Source organism: Protopterus annectens, chromosome 16.part0 (assembly GCF_019279795.1).
Source record: "Protopterus annectens isolate FY-2018-M chromosome 16.part0, PAN1.0, whole genome shotgun sequence".
In the NCBI taxonomy this organism is placed as follows: Eukaryota; Metazoa; Chordata; order Ceratodontiformes; family Protopteridae; genus Protopterus; species Protopterus annectens.
In genome coordinates, this window is record NC_056750.1 from 331,527,633 (window position 1) to 331,549,222 (window position 21,590).

The following is a 21,590-nucleotide window of genomic DNA, read 5'->3' on the forward strand; positions in this document are numbered from 1 at the left end:
ACCCCATCTGTCTAAAGCCCTAGAGTCCCTGTCCGAAGGGGTAGGGGTTTTGGCTGTTGTAGCCTTAATGCCTTTAGGTCCCTTGGAAATGGTCTCTGGATCCACAGTAGGATTCTTAAAAAGGAACTTGTGGGAGTCAGGCACTCTGTAGTACTTGTCAGGTTTCCTGGGAGCTGGAGGCAAGGTATCAGGGGTAAGGCTGGATTCCAAGAAGACATCGTCTACAATTTCCAGAACAGGAGGGATAGCTAGAGGTCTGTGCTGAGGCAAGTTTAAAAATTCCGAGTCTCTTTTTGGACTGTAGGTACTCCTGGCACTCCCAGCAGAAATGCTCTCTAAGGGAATGTAGGGTTTTACCAAAGGAAAAATCTTCTGGTGAGGAATGGAATCCTCTGCATCAGAATCCTCATAGGTAGATAATGGTATGTCCTGGTAATCAGAAGGATCAGAGTCAACAGACTCATGATTTGAAGAATCAGAAGGAAAATCGGTTCTTGGTCTTTTTGAGGGGGAAGGCTGGCTTCCCCTAATTAAAGTAATAAGATCTTCAGCCATTCTAAACATTTGTTTCTGAGGCATGTGGGCCTGAGAATGCGCTTTGGTCGTCTGTTTCCTAGGCGTAGTGCAAACTCTGGGCCTGAGAAAGTCTGTATTTTTGGTTTGATCTGAAAATCAGAAGGCCTGAAACACCCTCAGAAGCTGGTGCCTGCACAGCAGCTCCGGACCCATCCAAGGTAGAGACATCTGCAGGTTCCACAGTCGAAGAAGCATCTCGCGGCATACCGGACTATGAATGGGTCTCAGTAGTAGCATGCGAATCTGTAGAAGCGGGTATCAGGGGCTGCGAAAGCACCTCACTGAGTACCGGTGGACTGGTGACTAGCTTAACGGAAGCATAGTTGGCAGTTTTGGACCTATGCGGTCTCTCTCTGTCTTTATCCTTATGTTTTTTCAGAAGATCAGTACGCGGATGGCTTATCGAAGCCATTTCAGAATAAGGAGAATGAGAGCGAAAGTATTTAGTGACAAAAATAGCCTGACGACGAATAGTTTGGGCGTTGAACAAGGCGCAAAACTGACAGCGAGGAACGTCATAGTCTGTGCCTAAACAGGTGACGCAGTAAGAATGAAAATCTCTGTGAGGTATTTGCTTTCCACAGGCAAGACAATTATTAACTTTTTCTGACATCGGTTAGAGCTAGAAAAAAGTATCTCCAATGAGGTACTTATCTTTTAGATGACTTCAGGTCTGAAACTCGAAAAACTAAAATTTCAGGAGGCAGCCTACCGGCACTTGCGAACTGCTTCAGACACTGCATGGCAAGAAAAGCTGATGTAATGGCGTCAGCTGCATGTTTTATACCCCTGACGACCTGGAAGAAGTGACAGCATCTGACGCAGAAATCCCAAGACTGGTTATTCAGGCTGACTGAGGGCTACCTGCAGGCAGATAACCCAAATGTGACGACTGCAACAGTGAAACAAGAGGAACATCTACACTGTTATAAGCATTAAACAGCAATCTCTATACAAGTGAAAATATTTTACCAGGCAAAATATATAACACATTTTGCATAAATGAAAACAAAAGATGCAAACCTGCTTAAAATACAGGCTAAAATATTACACACACTTCAATTTACAAATACTGAAAGGCAATGGATATTTATTTACAATAGCGCTAAACTTTTCTTTCATACATATTTTATATATAAAGACACTGAAGTGCATGGATTATCATCATAAAGGATACTAAATTTTCAAAATTTGCGGACTCCTGAAAAAAAAGGGCAGAAGTTAATTACTCATGCTACAGCAATTAATTCTAGCACTGTTTATTAACTTACATATAAATGATACAAAACAGAAAACAGAATTACATTACATAGCACTCTGTTGTTAAGCTAAATGTTTTGCTTTTTGTACTTATTACAACATTATCACCAGAAAATAAGCTAGTCTGTACTGGTGGTAATGGGGGTGGAGGTGGGTTATAAATTTGTTGTTGTTGTCTATCGGCTTTTCCCGGTTAGGGGTCGCCACAGCGGAACTCCAGTTTGCTAATGATTGGCAGTAGATTTTGACGAACACCAAGGTGCCAGCTCGACATTCAACCTTCAACAAAGGCACGCCCTTTTACACATGTCTTTCGAATTCCCACCCAACCGCGGAGAGGACATGCAGACTCCACACAGACGGCACTCCCTGCACTGCAGCCGAGAATCGAATGGGAGAACCTCTTGCTGTGAGGCAACAACACTACCGCTGCACCACTGCGAATGATGGAGGTGGGTTATAAAGTAGCATATTAAAATAAGCCATGCTGTAAAAAAGTAATTCTGCCTAACCCAAGTTTCATTTATGCTGTTTTGTCATGTATGCCCCACATTTACAATACAAAAAATAAATAATTCTGTTAAACTGCAGAAACCTATATGGCAACATTGGTTAGTGGTAACCATGCAACTGGACCACTGCTAACTATTCAAAGAAATTTAAGGTTCATGCAGGCATCCCTGAGGAAATAAGCAGAGTTCCTCCTTAACCCAATTCAAGTATACCTTCGACAAATGGATTGGGAACAGGAAATGCACCCCTTGTTTGTTACCTATGCTTCATGGCCACAGACGACCACTAAATGGTTCATCTCCCTGGCCCTTGCTTACAAATGCTTCACCTTGCAAGCTCCTGTTTACACTTACCCAGAACAAACTTGTCAGAAATCTGGGATGCATGGGTACGCTTAAAAAAGTATCAGTGGTTGCTAGCTTAGTACACAACTATGAACTTAGAAAGTCTCATCTTGTTAAACTAAAGAAATGAGGTTGCCTCAGAGAAGCAGGTCAGTCACGTCTTATAACAACTTACAACGCTTACTCTGAATGGTTGATGTTCATCACAGATTTGTAGATACAGTTTACATTATTTTCTAGTTTTACTATTGCATCTACAAACCAACCAACAAAATCAGTTTACAGGCTACTATTTTAAAACTTTCAGTGCCATAATATCAGAGTGCACAGCAGTGGGCAGGACATACACTAAAGCACAGTGTGTGTGTGTGTGTGTGTGTGTGTGTGTGTGTGTGTGTGTGTGTGTGTGTGTGTGTGTGTGTGTGTGTGTGTGTATTCTTAGTCATAATTAACTATATAGTAGAGATATAGGACTTGCACATACATACATACATTTATTTGCTATTATAATTATGGATATAGATTTGCTAATACTAACTGTACACAGCCTTCTGCTACAACTATTCTTAATTATTTGCTAACTCTTCATATTTTTGGATAGAGTGGTACTTTACTGTTTTACCTAGTCACACTTTTTTTCTACTTTTGATGCTTTATGACTTTAATGCACATGTATATAAATGCCTACTTTGCTACATGCTCATTATTTTTGCTTCTTAAAATATGTGCTTATATTTGTATATAGTTTACTTATTACATGGTTATTACATTAGTATGCTGTTTACTTCATTGTTTTGCATGGATATCCACATTATAGTTATATTGTCTGTGTTTTGCAGTTAATTGTTGTATTTGCCTATAATTCTTGGGTTGCAGCTGAACAGGGTTTGCAGACCAGCTCAATTACCCAGTTAACAACCGAAAATGAAAATGAATAAATATATCCCTCAGCAAGATTTTTCAAAGCAAAAACTCAGGCAAATTTCTGAATTTGGAACATACATCACTATCTTATGGTTTCTTGTATTACTGTTTCAGTTCATCTAGACATTTAATATGCCAAGTCAGAGTACCCATTTGTATAAGGGTCAAAAGCAGTCATACAAGCATATGAGTGCACATAAACCTATAACAAAACCCCAAAACAGTCCACAAGAAAATTATAAATGCGACTCTTATTTTCACATTCTTGCATGCTGTACTGCACAATGTGCATGTACAACTTACAATCGTATGTTTTGATCCCCTTTTCAACACTTTTTTCAATAAACACTATCCAACAACGAATTAAAGTTAACAGGCTTGTATATGGCCTCTTTTAAGTTTTAAAGGACACTGCTGTCGGTGCTTTTGAAATCATTTGTTCTTCTGTTTGCAGAATGAAGCTGTTGTTTTCTGCTGCATAAACTCACTTGTTTCATTTTCACGATTACAAAAGGGCAGCTGTTAGTATTTCTCTGTCGTTAATTTGTAAGGAATGTATAAAGCAGCACCAGCAACTCAGAAAGACAACAGATCAAATCTGGAAGCAACTGACTTACTTTTCTAATACATCTATTTACGCAGATGATGACAAGTGGACAGCCTAGAGAAGCAGCTTTGCTTGTAAATTAACCTTGTGCTTTTGTAACCAGTATATATACCAAAAACAGGTTGATGTAAATCCTAATATAGACCTAGGATGATTTTATTTCATGGAGATGTGTTCAACTTTAAAGAGACAATTCAAAAATCTATCATTATCACAATTCAGAGAAGCAACAGTTCTCAGGTAAGTGGTCATGGAACAAGATCGCCTGGCCTGAAGCAAACAGATGACAACTGTACAGTTTTTAAGTCCCAGTATACTGAGAGACCACTCCAACAAATCTTGTGAACTTTCCTCAAGGTTGAGTGACCTCTGGAGATGTTTCACTAAATAAAGGATTGTAGAAGGCATGCCCTCCTTCCACACACTTCACCCAGCATCATCTAAGTTACTTTTTTAAATGTCAAAATTCAAAAGAATGGTCCATCAATACACTGGGACTCATGCCATACTGATATCCAGACAGAGTTCCTGGATGTTTCTAAACAAAAAAGAAGCACTGAAAAAGTAAGACAATTTTAGGAAACAATTAAATGTTGTATGATACCCTGTTAGTCTGGGAAGATTGAAACATGAACTAGAAATAGTGCATTAGCACTGCATCAACCAAGATAGGAGCTTTATTGCTATTTATCAACAGGAAATCCAACAACCGAGATTTGCAGCAGACCAAGTAACACCAAAACCAAAAAAACAGGAAGCAGAACAGCCAACAAGTAGTTGATGAAAAACAAATTCTTTATTTCAGTTGAACAAGCCTTAAACACAAGCGCTTTCGCTCAGAAAAAGCTCAGAATTTTCTGAGCGAAAGCGCTTGTGTTTAAGGGTTGTTCAACTGAAATAAAGAATTTGTTTTTCATCAACTACTCGTTGGCTGTTCTGCTTCCTGTTTTTTTGGTTTTGGTGTTATTTATCAACAGAGCAACTGATTAAAGTATAGTAGTGTAAGTAAACGTACAATAACAGTAAATGTTTGAAGTGATCACTGCTGCAGTGGCCTTAGCTATATAGGTTATATCCCGCCAAGGATCAGACTGGCCTGCCAGCCTGCAAAGTTTTAGAGCACTTTCCATGTGCCCTAGCAACTGCACAGCAGTATAAAGTCAGTGGCCAGGACACCAAACCTTCAGAACTTTCTTGCCTCAGAAGAGGGAGGCTAGAGCCCTGCTGGACAGCAACACTGATAGACATCCACACCCTGGCACAAAAATAACAAAAAAAAAGAGAGAGAGATGGAGAGATGGTGCAGCTACTTATTTTACCAATTATAATATTTTTGCCATTAGATTACTGTTACAGTAGTCTAAGCTATGCGAGACAGATAACAGATGTTAGAAATAAAAGGGAGAAGGAAGAAAGATTAGAGTTTACCATCCTCTGGAAAACGGGTCTATATTACGTGATCAAATGGTCAAATATTCAAACACTAAGAGTCAACCCATAATAATCGAACTGCCACAATGTCGATTGGAAAATAAAAAAAGAAACACCCACCCAAAGAAACCATTTAAACGCTCTACGCAGGGGGGCAAGCCTCCCTGCACCCCCACACCCCTTGCTACTTAAATATACCAACTCCGAGATCTCACTACAGTGCAGACAATGGAAAACTTCCATTTCCACACTGTACGAAGATCTCCATTGAAACGTTCGACATTGTGGCCATTCGATTACGGGTTGACTATTACATGCTCGATTATTTGACCATTCAATCACATAATTTATACCCTGGAAAACAACCCTAGCAAAGTCTACTCAGGACCTAAAAAAGTAATCTGGTTTCTAGTGCTTTGTTATAGTGTGTACACATTACCAAGTTACTGCTTCTAATATATTTCTAGAGCCCCCCCTATTTCTAAAAATCTGCTAAAGTAGCCAAAGCTCTGATAAAGTGGGCCCTGACTTTGCCTGGAATTGTCTTGTCATGGTGAGAACAACAAAAACAATAGCATGGAACAACCATAAAGAAACGATCCAACAACGAATTGCACTAGTTACTTTGTTTTATTACCTTCATACGAAATAAATAGCTGATCAGCAACCCTGAAGGTTTTTGTCCTGTCAGTGTAATATCTGAAATGTATATGAACATCTCGAGCGCGTAAAATTCTTTCTACTTTATTTTTAGGTTCCATAAATATAATAGGGAGATGAAAAACACTGATCAATGTAAACTCTGAAACAACCTTAAGTATAAAGTAAGGATTTGTTCTCCAAATTACCCAATCTTTATGAAAAATAAAATGGAGATAACTCACCATAGCAGCTTATAAGTTCATGGGTTCATAATAGGCTATCTGCTCTAGGGCATTTATAAGCCTAGCCAGAATGTGTTTGGCTTTCGCCACCCATTTTAAATTAATTTTGCTATGCCCTTTTTCAAGGTTAGTATACTGTGCCTCTGTCTAACAGCGACACAGAAGTGATACCCGGGGTAAACCTACGATCTCCCATTCACTCATCAAGATTCCTCTTGAAGAGAGTCAATGAGGGACTCTGCCTAACCTGGACTGGGATTTTATTCCAGAGTGAAGGGAGCCTCTGGGTTATGAATCTGTCCCTCCAGCATGTCCTATTTATTTCAGTGCTGAGGTTCAAGTCTCTCGAGCGCGTAGCTCGATGGGATTTGGATTTTCTGAGGTGCAGCATGTCCATTAATTCCGGGTTGGACATGGCTTTATATGTCAGGCACAGATCGCATCTGAGCAGGCGGTATGTCACTGAGTAGAGCTAGAGTTTCTTTAACCGGGCAGCATATGGCATCTGTTTGAGCCCTTTGATCCTACTTGGTGAGGTACTTTTGGGGTCTTTCCAGTTGCTGCAGGTGTCTGGTAAGGTACATCCCAAAAGGGGCATTGTACTCAATTATGGGCCTGATGAAGGATGAGTAAAGAGGCATGATGACCTCCCCTGATCTAGATGTGAATCCCTTCATGATTAGGTGGGCTATATAAAATGTTTTTCTAACCACTTTGGCCATGTGGTTGTCAAATGAGAGATTGCTATCAACTTGGGTCCCCAGGTCCCTAATTACTTCTTCTGTACTTAATGGATTACCACCTATGTGGTAATTTGTGGGCACTTTGTTTTTGCCAAAGGGGATGACTATACACTTTTTGGCGTTTAGCTTGAGGCCATGGCTCTGGCACCAGTTGTCTGTTTCTATGAGGCCCTTTTGGTGGATGCTTGTGTCGGCTGGAGAGTCGATTATGGCGCCCAGTTTGCGGTCATCTGCGAACTTGGTCAGCCACAGTCCTTCCATGTTGGCCTGTACCTCCAAGAAATATATACCGAACAAGAGAGGTCCCAGGACTGAGCCTTGTGGGCACCACTTGTAACTGGTTTGGAGTCTGACATGGCTCCAGCAATTCTAACCATGTGGGTTCTGTCCTTGAGCCAGTTTGAAACCCATCTAGTGACATAGGGGTTTATATTTAAGCTGGTGAGCTCATCTATAATGCCCGAGTGGGGTACTGTATCGAAGGCTTTTGCGAGGTCCAGGTAGGCTGTGTGGACCACCTTCCCCTCGTCAATGGCCTTGGTGACTGTTTCAAAGAAATCGACCAGGTTTAAGAGGCAGGATCTGCCCTTAACAAAGCCGAACTGGGTAGGATCCAGTGTCTGTAGGTCCCCAATATCTTTATTTATGAGGTCCATGATGATCCTTTCCATAGCTTTGCAGACCAAGCTAGTCAGGCTTATGGGGCGATAGTTTCCAGGATCCGTTGAGGCACCACCTTTGTGGAGAGGGACCACTGTTGCTGTATGCCACTCTTTGGGTACATATCCTGTAGTAAGGCTGAGATTGAACAGTAGTTTTATGTTTGGGTTTAGCTCTTCTTGGAGTTCATGTAGGATGCAGCCCGGGACACCGTCTGGTCCCATTGATGCTGTGTTTTTTGCTTTGGAGAGGGCGGCTCTTACCTGAGATGTTAGGGGGGCAGCACTCTGCTGGGATAGATATTTGCCCTTTTGGTGGGGGGGGGGGGGAGAAGTTTGCGCTGAACCTGTCAGCTAGGATGTTGGCAATGTCTGTGGGTTCAGTGTATTTTTTGTCAATTTGGACTAATTCTGAGCATATCCTAGGTTCATAGGTTGGTACTAGGCTATCAGCCCTAGGGCCTATACAAGCCTAGCCATAACAATTCCCTGGCTATTTCTTCCCACACTATTTACTTCCCTGGACCACTGTCTAGCAGGGCAACTGACATGATCCCCGGGGTGAATATCTGGGAATTCCCACCCAGGTTTCTAACATAACTAAAGAAAGCCTTGTGATTATCCTTAGTGTCCTGTGCAATTTTTCTCTCTAAGCTGGCCTTAGACGATTTTATGAGTGCCCGTAGTTTTTGCTAATACTGATCAGAGATGCCTTCCCTTTTTGGAATTTTGCTCTATCATGTAGTAGCTTCCCCCTTCTATTGTATAGTTTGTTTATGGCTGGGGTCCATCAGACAGGACGTCTGCCTTTGGAGGATTGGGTCTTGGTTTTATTTGGGATTGCATGATCCCTGCATTCCTGAAGGTGTTCATAGAATGCGTTTATAAAGGATTTTGCGGTCTGGGCCATATTTTCCACAGGCCCGGGGGCTTTAAAGGATTCCACCTCGGTTTTGAGGAGTGTGAAATTTGCTTTAGAGAAGTTTTTCACTGTGATTTTCTGGGCAGGGGGTGGGGGTCGGGATGTGAATATCCAGTGAGATTAGTTTATGGTCTGATCTTACCAGTGAGGGATACACTTCTGGTCTGGAGCATAAAGTCCCCATGTTGGTGATGATCAGGTCCAGTACGTTTTCCCCTCTTGTGGGAGTGGTAACAAGTTGTTCCATAGCATTTGAGTTTACAAATTCTAGGAACCTTTGGGCTAGGGTGTTGGAGCTAGTGTAATGCTCCCAGTCTATGTTTGGGTAGTTGAAGTCGCCCAATATAATGATGTTTGGAGAGACCTTCATATTTTCCAGTGTTCTCAGGAAGGCCGAGTGGGGTTCCTGGGTTTGGGAGGGTGGTCTGTAGCAGGCTATAAACTGGAAGGCAGTTTTACCCACTGTTAGTTGCACATGGATAGTCTCTGATGCTTCGTGCCATGCCAACTACCTGGAGGTGTGGGTATCTTTGACGAATATTGATACTCCCCCCCCCCCTCCTTTTGTGGTTCGGTCCAAGTTTTGGGGCTGAAAAGCATGGTATGAGGTATAACCTGGTAGTTCTGGGGTGCTCTTGGGAGCCTTGAACCAGGTTTCTGTTACTGCACAGATATCTATGTTCTCCATGCTAAGGAGAGTTTTGAGTGCATGCATCTTGAGGTTTAGACTTCTGGCGTTGAGTAACATTACTCTTAGTTTCTTATCCCTTGTGATACCTACAGAGGTGGGTTTGTCTCTTGAGCCTTACCTAAAAAAGGCACTATGGGGGTAGCAAGAGCCTTTGCCAATATCCAAAAGCCCAGGGGTGGCAGGTGCAAGCCGTCCCTAGCGAAGCATCATGGCTTGTCGAGCATGTCATCTCAGGCTGATAGGCAGTGGATCCCCTTTGAATGACACCAATACTTAAGCCAATTGTTGAAATTGATCATCTTGTCTTCATATTGTGGCATCATTCTTGGTGTGGGTAAGATGCTACTCAAGGTCAGGGTCATACCGGCCTGGGCTACATGCTCAGAGAGCTCCTCTATGTCTCTTTTCATGTAGTCCAGGGAGGTACGTCTCAGGTCATTCACACCAGCATGGACAATGACTGAGTCATATTTGTACTTGCCTTGGAGTGACCTGAGTGCTTGTGTTATGTGGCGGATCCTAGCGCCCGACAGGCAGCTTACTGTGACCTTCTCCTTGTTCAGCCTGGTGAGCGGGACGTCAGTGTGCCTGACGATAGAGTCACCTATTACAAGTGTATCAGGTGTGTTGTTTAGCCTTAAGGGCTGTGACTGTTCGGCACACTGGCTTTGTGAGCTATGTGTTGCACGTGTTTTGTTTTGGGGTAGCGGTTGCTTGGGTGTCTGCTTCGGTGGTCTCTGCTGCTTAGGCAGATTTTTATTTAGAGTCTCCGAGTATGTTTTTGTGTGTTTATCTGTTTGGTTTGCTGTCGTGGTAGGTCTATGTGAGACTGGAATTGTAGTGAGTGTGGTTTCCTTCTCCTCCTGACTGGTTACGCCAGTACTGAGTTGAGAGAGCTTAGCCTCCAGTTTGGCTATATGGTTGCATCTCTCACATGTTGGAATTTGTTGGGAGGAGGAGAGGGTTGTCTGTGTACATGAGGCAGTTGTACCATTGCTTCAAGATTCCCAGATTCACCAGCTAGACCGGAGAGGAGATTGACAACTGACCTTTGGACATGCTAGAATAGTATTGGGAATTCCTTTCTAATTGAAAAAAAGGGCCACTGGGAAACAAGGTACTCAAGGGGAGTTTGTGAGGGTGTAGTGCTTTTAATTTTTTAGTGCTGACTTATATAATTGCTTTAGTGAGCAAGTGCCAGGTAACTTAAATGCAATGTGTTACAGGTAACTTAAATGCAAAAACGACAAACAGTAACTTTCTTTCAAGTGAAACAAGGAAATAAGTACAGTAAGCAATGCAGATATCACTAGGGATCCACAGAAGTGCTGAAAAGTCGCAGTTTAGGTGGAATTAGCTTTTCAGGGAAATATCAAGCAAACAAACATACAAACAAAGCTAGGTTCAGCAGGCCTGGATCTAGTCTGTGCTACAGCAAACAAGGTGTACCAATTTCAGTAAGAAACAGTTCAAATATGCAGGCACTATAAGCCTTTAACCAGAAATTCCCAGCTCAGAAGGGCAGTTTCCTGCCTCTCCTCCCACAAGAGTGCAGACCACGAACCTTCTTAATGTAAAATAACTGGCCTGAAGCCCAAATGCTTAAACCAGAACTTATACACTTTCAGAATAACAGACACTGAGCCCTCAATCAGCAGTTCCCAACTTAGAAGGATGTAAGCTACCTGTCCTGCCACCACAGTGCAGGCCACAAACCTTCCTAATGTAAAACAACTGGTCTGAAGCCCAAGTGCTTAATCCAAAAGACTTAGAATGATAGCTTCACTTTAATCAAGTTACTACCAAGCAGTAATAAATACAATTGAATACTTTAAAGAATGCCTGGATTAGTGCTCAAGTTATACAAACAAAGCTAGATTCAGCAGGCATGCATCTAGTCTATGCTACAACAAAACAAGGTGTACCAATTTCAGTAAGAAGCAGTTCAAATATGCAGGCACTATAAGCCTTTAACCAGAAATTCCCAGCTCAGAAGGGCAAAGTCCAGCCTCTCCTCCCACAACAGTGCAGACCACGAACCCTCTTAATGTAAAATAACTGGCCTGAAGCCCAAGTGCTTAAACCAGAATTAATACACTTTTAGAATAACAGACACTGATCCCTCAATCAGCAGTTCCCAACTTAGAAGGATGTAAGCTACCTGTTCTGCCACTACAGTGCAGACCACAAACCTTCTTAATGTAAAACAACTGGTCTCAAGCCCAAGTGCTTAAACTAAAAGGCTTAGAATGAGTTACACCAAGCAGTAATAAATACAACTGAGTACTTTTAAGATGACGCAAAAGCAAAATAAAGTAGGAAGAAACACAAATACAGTAAAAGCAGATATTTGTTTTTTGTTTTTTTTAGTGGAAAGAGAGAAAGGAGTAGCAGAAACTAAGCTGATTGGCCTTCTCAAATGTTCTCCCTGTACTGGGTAGAATGAGGTAATGACACTAGACTGGGAGGAGGGTCCCAGATCAAATTTACACTAGGGGCGGGCAACTGCAAAGCCACCAACTATAAAAATACTATACCAACAGGGAGAGAGGTGGGGAAACAAACTGCAGAAATGTTTCTCACAGCTGAAAAAGCAGCAGTGAGCCTTTAAATGAAAGTTTTAAACAGCTAAAGGGGCCTCTAGAAAAAAGGGTTTAACTGCAACAAGTTATCAGAAACAAACAACCCAACAGATGCTTAATAAAAGTGGACAATTTTCAGTTAATACCTCACACACAGTGAAACTAGCTAGAAAAATACACAGTACACAAAGTGCTATAAATGACAAAGAAATAAAGAACAAAATAAACAAAAAACAGGATACTTAATGTTATATATTATAGCTCCGAGTTTCCTCAGTGTCCTTCCTTCGATCAGCTCAGTGTGAAATGGCAGAACACTCACAACTGAACTTCTTAGGTAACAGAAAGTTGAAACCTGAGACAGCTTTTAAGAAAGAAATCTCAAAAGAACCAATGAGGTGCTTAGTCTAAGCTGTAGTCAAGGTGACCTCAGTCAGCCAATGACCTCAAACAATTCTCTCTCACTGAAATGCCTGATGGCTTTGGCTAAACGAAAATGTCCCTGAATATGTGCTCAGACACACAGCCTCCACAAACACTAGGCCCAAATACAAGCCTGAATTTGGAAATGCTACAAACATCCCCACAACTTAGAACAACTGCAGAAATGTTTCTCACAGCTGAAAAGCAGCAGTGAGCCTTTAAATGAAAGTTTTAAACAGCTAAAGGAGCCTCTAGAAAAAAGAGTTTAACTGCAACAAGTTATCAGAAACAAACAACCCAACAGATGCTTAATAAAAGTGGACAATTTCCAGTTAATACCTCACACACACTGAAACTAGCTAGAAAAATACACAGTACACAAAGTGCTATAAATAACAAAGAAAGAAATAAAGAACAAAATAAACAAAAAAACAGGATACTTAATGTTATATATTATAGCTCTGAGTTTCCTCAGTGTCCTTCCTCCGATCAGCTCAGTGTGAAATGCTAAGGTGTGAATGAAAGTCAGCTACTGATACTCAGTGCCCTGATGTCTGCAAGAATGGCAATACTGTTTTCCTAGATAAAGACTTCCAATCAGCCTAATGAGCAATTTCAAAAGGAAACATTGTAATATTTTCCCAGTACAAAATTACGATCTCATGAAGAATTCGTCTTCTAGATGGACAGATACATAAAGCCCTTTCAAAAACGTTTTCACTTGAGGTAGGGTGGAAAGGGGGATGTAAGGGCAGACAAGCAAAGATAGCATAGAGATAAATCTGGATAGCATAGTAATAGAGGCCAGAGGATAACTCATACAAATACTGTAAAACCAAGTAGTCTGAGCCTCGTAAGGGTCCTGATTCTTTGTTTGGTACCAACTAAAAACTCTTTTCCACTTTCCATATACAAGTTCCTACAAGCAGGCTTCATTGCTTCCTTTAATATCTGCAGCACACCTTAAGAAAAAAAGGTGCCTAAAAGGTATTTGAATGTCATCATCTAGGCAGTCAGTTGAAGAAGTAGAAGGTTGGGGTGCATCAAATAGCCCCTATCTTGTATGAGTATGTCCATAATGTGAGAAAACTTATGCTAGATGCTCTTGGCCAATTTCAAAAGAAGGGGAACCACTGTTACCAGGGCCTAAATGGAGTCACCACAACTATCATTGGGTAGTTCTTATGTATGTCTAGAACAACCCTAGTTATCAGAAGAAAGGGTAGAAAAGCATATAGGTACATTCCCATTCCTGGGAATGAAAAGACATCTGTCTTCCAGGCCTGTGATCAAGGACACCTGGAGTAGAATTTCTTTAACTGTCTGTTGTTGTTGAAGGCAAACAGATCTACTTGAGTTCCCCACAGATGGAACAATTTCTGGAAGACCGCATCCCCCCCAAGGCTGCGTAGCTATTGTATAAAGGGGGTTAAAGACCTGGTTCCCTAACTTCTTTATGTGATACATCAATGTAGAATAGTCTGACATTACTAGCAGAGGGTCTGGAATCCACAGATGGTTCACAGACATGAAAGCATTTATTAGTGCCATCCATTGTTTACATTTACCTGTGCTTTCAATTTGTCATGCGAGTTCCACAAGCCCTGGATGTTCACCTCTAGGAAACCACTCCCAATGGAATTGTGGTTACAGAACAAATAGAAGCTGGAAAGGTAAAAAGGGAGACCTGGGTTGAGAGATAACCGATTCACCCAGTAGGGTAACTTCCTTTTTCACAAACTCTATCACCGGAATCTGAAATGAACGGAGGTGCTGGTGTTGAATTCAAAGTGATTTGAAGAACTACTGAATTTTATTTATGTGAAGTCTGATGACAGGAACCATGAGAAAAGTAGAAAAGTGGAGGCCATGAAACATGGAATTTTGAAGTATTCCCTGGCAGATGTATGAATCTGGAAGGAAAAATCTCAGAAACTGCTCCTCGTAACATTCTACTATGTGCTGAAGAAGAAAAGTCATTATGAAGGATATGTTGACTAGACATCCGAGAAACTAAGATTTTTTTTTTTTATTCTTGACCAATTGTGAAAAAGTCTGTGAATGCCCTGCAACCTGCAATGGACTATTACAGGAGCCAGGTACCTGTAAGGAGCTGCTGACAACGCAGAGGGTAAAGCAGAAAGTGAAAATGTAAATCAGGCACAGAAAAATATTTGAAACCTTTAAGAAATGGAATGTGGTGATAAATATCTTTTAAAACCAGTTACTAGAAAACTGACGTGGGTATTCCTTCTTTCTTTTACACTAGGAACGATACCTGAATAAAATCCTTTGTCTCTCATATATGGAGGAACATGTTCTACAACTCTCTGAGAAGCATCTGATCTAGTATAAGAAGGGAACAGGAAGGCTTAAATGGAAGGATGAAGAACAATCTCTTGAAAAGGAGGAAAGTAATCCTACTGCCAGCTGTAACCTTTTAAAACGATTCTCAGATTCCAAGTGACTGAAGTTACCTGGTGCCACAGAGGAAAGTGGCGACTTAGACTTTGGGACAGCCTACAGGATGGGAAGGGGACTACACAAGAGGTGACACAGAGTTAGTCTGTTTTCTTAGACAGATCTTGCTTTAGGGAGGACCCTCCAATTCTTTTGCGAAACTCAGTGCTATTGTTTTCTGGAATTTTGTTTGCCTTGCTGGAAACACTAATTCTGATTTCTGAAAGAGAAACCTGAACTAGTAAAAACGTTTTTATCATAGTCAGCATGCAGGTTTGAAAAGGTGAGTAACTCCTTTTGTTTTTCATCATACCTTTTAAGGACCTCAGAAGAGAAAGGGCCAAGTAACACCTCTTTATCACTTTGACATCCTCTAGTAAATCCTGAGAATGTAGGCAAGTAACTCTTCTCATCAATGAATCCTCTGACAGCTGCTCTAAAAACATCAAGTAATGTCATAAGCACATCTTCGAAAATGTTTGGTTATCTGAGGCACGGAGGAGACTATGGTATTCAAAAATGCCTAAGTCTCAGAAAAGGGGAGATGAGAAATTAATTTTCTCAAACTGACAAAACAAACTAGCAGAAAAAGAAATGTGGGGGTCCTATGGCTCTTACATAGTTTATCAGACATTCTGGAGACAGGTGGCTGATTGTCAGGTAAACTGCTGGCTTTAAAGAAGGCATCCACAGAATTGGCAACAGAGAAACAAACAAGTGCAGGTAGAAATAAATAATCTTTCTTAGGATTCTGGCATTACTTTTTGTTCTCATTTAAAGCCTGAAAGGCCTTAAATAAGCCTTTAGCAAAACCCAGCCAATTCCTTTATCTGCTTTAATCGAACAAAATGTCCGCTTGTAATTAATTTTTTCCTTATGAAGAACCCCCCTTTCAAGAAAAAAAAAATGGCTTGGTGGATGTTCATTTCCCTGGGAATGAAACTCTTAGAGTGGATTAGCAAATGAGCATTTCCCAATGCCAGCAAGAGTTGTTCTCCCCTACCCAAAAAGGGCAACTGATGAGCCACAAAAACATACCTTCCTCCTGGTCCTTAGTGGTTTCCTGAGAAGCAACACCACAGGGACCAAGAAAAAGTGATGAGTGGTCCAAGGAAAGTACAGTTGTGTACACTTACCATAAATGTAGATGTTCGAGTGTATTAATTGTTGCAGTCATCACATTTAGGTTATCTGCTTGCAGTAGCCCTCAGTCGGCCTGATTATCAAAGTCTTGTGTCCTGCGTCGGTTGCTGTCTCATCTTCCATAACGTCAGGTAGTCATGGGTATAAAGCATGCAGCCGATGCCAGTACATCAGTTTTTCTTGCCCCAGATGTCAGGTGCCCCCCTTAATGGGGAGCAATTAAATATAAATATACAATGTTATACCTCCAACAAAAAAGCAAATACACCAAAAAGCTTTTAAGTATAGTAGAGGAGAATAGAGGTATAGCCAAAAGACGTCAGGGGGCTGGAGGGAGGGTAACCAGGACTGCAACAGTGAATACACTCAAACATCTACGTGTATGGTAAGTGTACACAACTGTACTATGTTCTTCATGTTTCACTGTTGCAGTCATCACATTTGGGTAGATTCCCAAAGATAAGGATGGGAGAAAGAATTTAGATAGCATTAGGACCAGCTATAAGGCCCTGCAAGACTGCAGTGGCAAAGCCAGCTCTGGATTTAGAGAAAATTGGCAAATGGTAATGCTTGGTGAAAGTATGTACAGAACTCCAGGTAGCAGTTTCTAGGATGTCTCTGGTAGGGGGACACCTCTGAGAAAGGCTGTAGAGGTAGATGCAGCCCTGGTTGAATGGGGGTCTAATCCCCTGTGGGATAGGTTTTCCATGGTGATTATAGCAGAAATGAATGCAATGGCCTATCCATTTAGAAATGGCTTATTTTGAAATAGCCTTCCCCTCTGCCCCTGCAGCAATAGCCACCAGCAGTTTTTCAGATTTCCATTGAGGTTTAGTCTTGTCCAAATAAAATCGAAGTAGTCTGTGCAACATCTAAGGAATGCAGTATCCGTTCCCCTTTGTTCTGTGGATTAGAAAAGAAGGTTGGCAAATGAATGGACTGATTAAGAGCCACATTGGATACCACCTTGGGCATGAAAGAGGGATTGGTCCTGAGGGACACCCTGTCTGCATGAAAGATGATGAAAGGCTCAACTGCCATAAGGGCCTGTACTTCAGATACCCTTCTTCTTGAAGTGATTGCTAAAAGGAAAGCTGTTTTCCAAGAATGGAATTTTAACTATGCAGTTGCAGCTGGCTCAAAAGGAGGAAGAATGAGTTTTTCCAATACAAATTTAAGGTCCCAGGGTTGGAGTTGGGGCTCTCCTGAGTGGTCTTAAGTTTTTGGCCCCTCTGAGGAACTTCTTGAGCAGTGGGTGAGAAAAGAGGGGTGGTTCTGTGTTGTAATGAGCTGAAATGCCTGAGGCGTGAATTTTGATGGTGGAAAAGGAAAGGCCCTTGTGAAGCATCTCAGTTAAGTATTGAAGAATCTGAGGTAAATTGGGAGCTGCTGTGGCCATCCCTTGAGTTTGGCTCCAAGCTCAGAATCTTTTCCATTTTTCAGCATAAGATTTTCTAGTACTAGGCTTCCTTGCCTCCAAAATGACATCCAACACGTGTTTACTGAGGGATGGTAACGGAGAGATTAGGTAATTAGCCAGGCTGCCAGGTTCAGGGTTTGAAGATGGGGGTGCAGAATCTGGCTCTCCTGATGAGACAGCAGAGTAGGTGTCTGAGGTAGGTGCCATGGGGCCAGCTGTGACACACTGCGCAAGAGGGGATACCAGTGTTGGCGTGGCCAGTCTGGTGCAATCAGTATCTTCCTTGGTTTGTCCTGTTTGATCTTTAGTAGTACTTTGGAGAGGAGAGGCAAAGGAGGAAAGGCATAAACTGATAGATTTTTCCAGCTGAAGGACAGAGCATCCACTTTCCAAGCTTGTTTGTTGAGAGTCCTTATGCAGAATTTGTCCAATTGGTAGTTCTGGGGGGAGGCAAACAGATCTGGGATTCCCCATTTGTTGATCAACATGTTAAAAATCTTTGGTTCCAGTTTCCACTCGTGTGGGTCCATGAGATTTCTGTTTGGTTCATCTGTCAGTGTATTTAGTTTTCCTGGCAGGAATTGCACCTGTAAATGCACTTGGTAGCTCAAGGCTGTGTTTCACAGAGCCATGTCTAGTCTTCAGAGGGGGTAAGAATGGGTACCCCCCTGCTTGTTTATGTACCACATAACAGTGGTGTTGTCCGTCTTTACCATTAATTGAACAAGAAGAATGTGGTCCTTGAAGGCTGTCAGAGCATTCTGTTCAGCTAACATTTTTTTTTTGATTGATATGCAGGTGCATTTGACTTGGGTTCCATTTGCCCTGAAAGCACTTCCCTGCTGGGTGAGCCCCCATGCATAGTCTGATGCGTCTGCTGTTAGGGTTTGGGTGGCAGGGGGTAGAGTGAATGGTAGTCCCTTGTTTTGGTGGCAGGCCTCTGCCCACCAAAGGAATTCTAACCGTAGGCAGGGTATGAAAGGAATCATTGCTTCTAGATCCTGAGAATGCTGACACCATAGGCTTTTTAGATACCATTGTAGTTTCCTCATATGCAGTCTTGCATATGGAATTAGTTGTCAAATGAATTTATTTCTCTGGCGTAAGGAAAGCCATCTGGGAAGTTGTGTTCAAGCTTGCTCTCAGGAATATAATTTGTTGACAGGGTACCAGATGTGATTTCTTTTCGTTTATGGTGTACCCCATACAAGTTAACACCTTTTGTACAAATGCCAGATGGTTCAGAAGTATGGCCTGGCTTTCTGCCTGAATTAGACAATCATCCAGGTATGGGTATATTTGAATATTTCTTTGCCTGCAAAATGCAATGACTGGAGCTAGGCACTTTGTGAATACCCTGGGTGCAGTAGATAACCCAAATGGCAGTGCAGAGAACCGATAGTGTATGCAGCCTGCTTTGAAGTATAGGTATTTTCTGCAAGATTCCCTGATTGGGATGTGCAGGTAGGCTTCCTTTAAATCCAGTGTTGCCAACAAGGCATCTTTGCCTATCATGGGAAGCAATTGGTGAAGAGTTAGCACCTTGAATTTTGGAATCACGAAAAAGGTGTTTAGGATAGACAGGTCCAGGATAGGACACCACAAGTTGTCTTTTCTGGGTACCAGGAAAAGTCTTGAGTAGAAACCTTGTCCCTTTTCCTCTTCTGGTACAGTCTGAATAGCCTTTAATCTTAAGAGAGAGAGAGGACTTGCTTTTGAGCCTCTGCCCACTGATTTGGGGATAGATCTGGCCAGCCATTTGGGGTTGGTAACGTGTGGAAGTGAAATATGTATCTTTGGGAAACTATGTTTAAAACCCATTTGTCCTGGGTAATGAGTTCCCAGTGTTTTGCCTGCAGAACAATCTTTCCCCTTAAAGGATCAGTCAGTTGAGAAGTGCTTGGAAGTTTTAAAGTTAAGTCACTGAGACAGCTTACCACAGTGGGGAGTCTTACTACTCCCTGACTTGGAAGTGGGAGCCTCCCACTGCTTAGTCCTGTGCATACCCTGGGACTGAAGCCTGGGTGTTCTGCTGGTTCTGGGTTTGGACTGAGAAGACCTGGAAGAGGCAGGAAAGGACCAATTCTTAGAAGGCCAATGCCTACTAAATCTTGGAGGCTGTACTTGTAGGAAATCATTAACAGTTTGCATAGATTTAGCTTCTTCCTCCATCTTTTTAAGAACTACTTCTGCTATGTCGCCAAACAGGCGGTCCTGATTTAAGGCAGCATCCAGCAATTTAGTTTTAACATGATCTGGCAAAGATTGCTCCTTAAGCCAAGCATGCCTTCTAAGTACAGACCCGGTGACAGCAGCCCTGCAGGATGCCTCTGGTGAGTCAAAACCACACTGCAAAGTATGTTTTTCAACCTGTTCAGCAGAATGCATTAAATCCTGTAAATCCTTATTTTCAGCACAATCAGGAATCAACATAATTTTCTGTTTAAGCAATCCAATAACATGCTGCTGATACTTTAACATACGAAACTGGCAATTTAAGGCCCTGATGGCCAAGGTTGCAGAGGTGTATACCTTCTTACCCCATCTATCCAGGGCCCTGGAATCTCTATCAGAGGGGGTAAGATTTTTGGCAGTAGTAGCCTTAATGCCCTTGGGTCCCTGTGAAATGGTCTCAGGATCCGCAGTAGGATTTTTAAAAAGGAACTCGTGAGAATCAGGAACCCTGTAATATCTATCAGGTTTTCTTGGGAGCAGGATGTAAAGAGTCAGGGACCAAGCTAGATTCCAAAAAGGCATCGTCAACAATGTCCAGCACAGGAGGGATAGCTAAAGGCCTGTGTTGGGGCAGGAGTAAGAAATCTCCAAGCCTCTTTTTAGAATCAGAGTAGCTGCACCTCCTCCACACATTTAGACCACAAACTGAAGGCGTGAAAACCAAAGGAGGTGCTGTATCAATATTCATTAAAATAAATACACCTCCAGACTGGTTTAAAAGCATGATTCTCTGGAGATACTTCAGGTGCAATTAACTGTTAGTAGGACACCTATTCAAGTCATGGCCAACTACACAACCTCCTCTGTGAATCAGGACACCCACTCTGCCTATTTGGATCTACTTGAGTCTATCAAGACACATCCAAACACCATGGTTTTGATGACTTTGACTACCCATCCACTGACTGGGTAAATTACTAATGCTCAAACTCTCTTGCTCAAAGGTTCCTCGACTTCTTTAAATCCAATGCTCTGGACCAGCTGGCTGACACCCCCATAAAGGGTGCCAACATCCTGAAACTGGTGCTTACCAATATGGGGAAGCAATATACCACCCCCACTGTGAGGTCTCCCTTGGTGAGATTTGATCACAAATCAGTCTCATTTGAAGTAAATATCACATTTGACCCCCCCGACCCCCCCCCCCCAGCAGCAACTAAACTAAAAAACTTCTCCAAAGCAGGTTACAACCTCTTACCAGATGGTATAAAGAGCTTCACTGCACCCCCCCCCAGATGTAAGTGGCAACTATGAAGAGTTCTACACCAGTGCTTTATACAAACACCTGTATAACTGCATTAACCCAGCCGTACCTGATAGGACCAAAACAAGCTCCTCAAGGAAGAGCAAACCAGCCTGGTAGACAAATGCCATTAACAGGCTTTACAATAAGAGGTAGAAATTGCTACTAAAGAGTAAGAGGGAGTAAGCCTTTAACTGGAAACACTCCCTCTTCAGCTTAAACAAGCAAATAAGACTTCTTGTCAAGTCCTCCAAAGCTAACTATGGATCCAAATTAGCTTCCTCAACTAAGGACAGCCATAAGGCGTTCTTTAGTTACATCCGTAACCTAAAAGGAAAGGCCCAGATTTGTGCCAAACTGGTAGTTAATGATACCACATATACTGAGCCTGTGGATATAGCTAACCTGTTGGCAAACAGGTTGTATGAAAATTTCACTCCCCTGCCCCTGCCACATGTACCCCATGTCATCCTTACCACCTGTCCCCTACCTAGTATCTCCAAAGAGCAGGTCATATAGGCCCTCTCTAA

General features: G+C 42.1%; 1 protein-coding gene across 1 annotated transcript in view; it reads right to left on the minus strand.

The window, feature by feature from the left end:
* Positions 1–1,429: 1,429 nt before the first annotated feature.
* Positions 1,430–21,590, minus strand: part of SNAPC4 (small nuclear RNA activating complex polypeptide 4) — a 745,673-nt gene continuing 725,512 nt past the window's right edge. Inside the window, exon 24 of the mRNA XM_044058642.1 lies at positions 1,430–1,777. Coding sequence (XP_043914577.1) covers positions 1,761–1,777 — 17 coding nt within the window. The 3' untranslated portion in view covers positions 1,430–1,760. The remainder of the gene's footprint in view (positions 1,778–21,590) is intronic.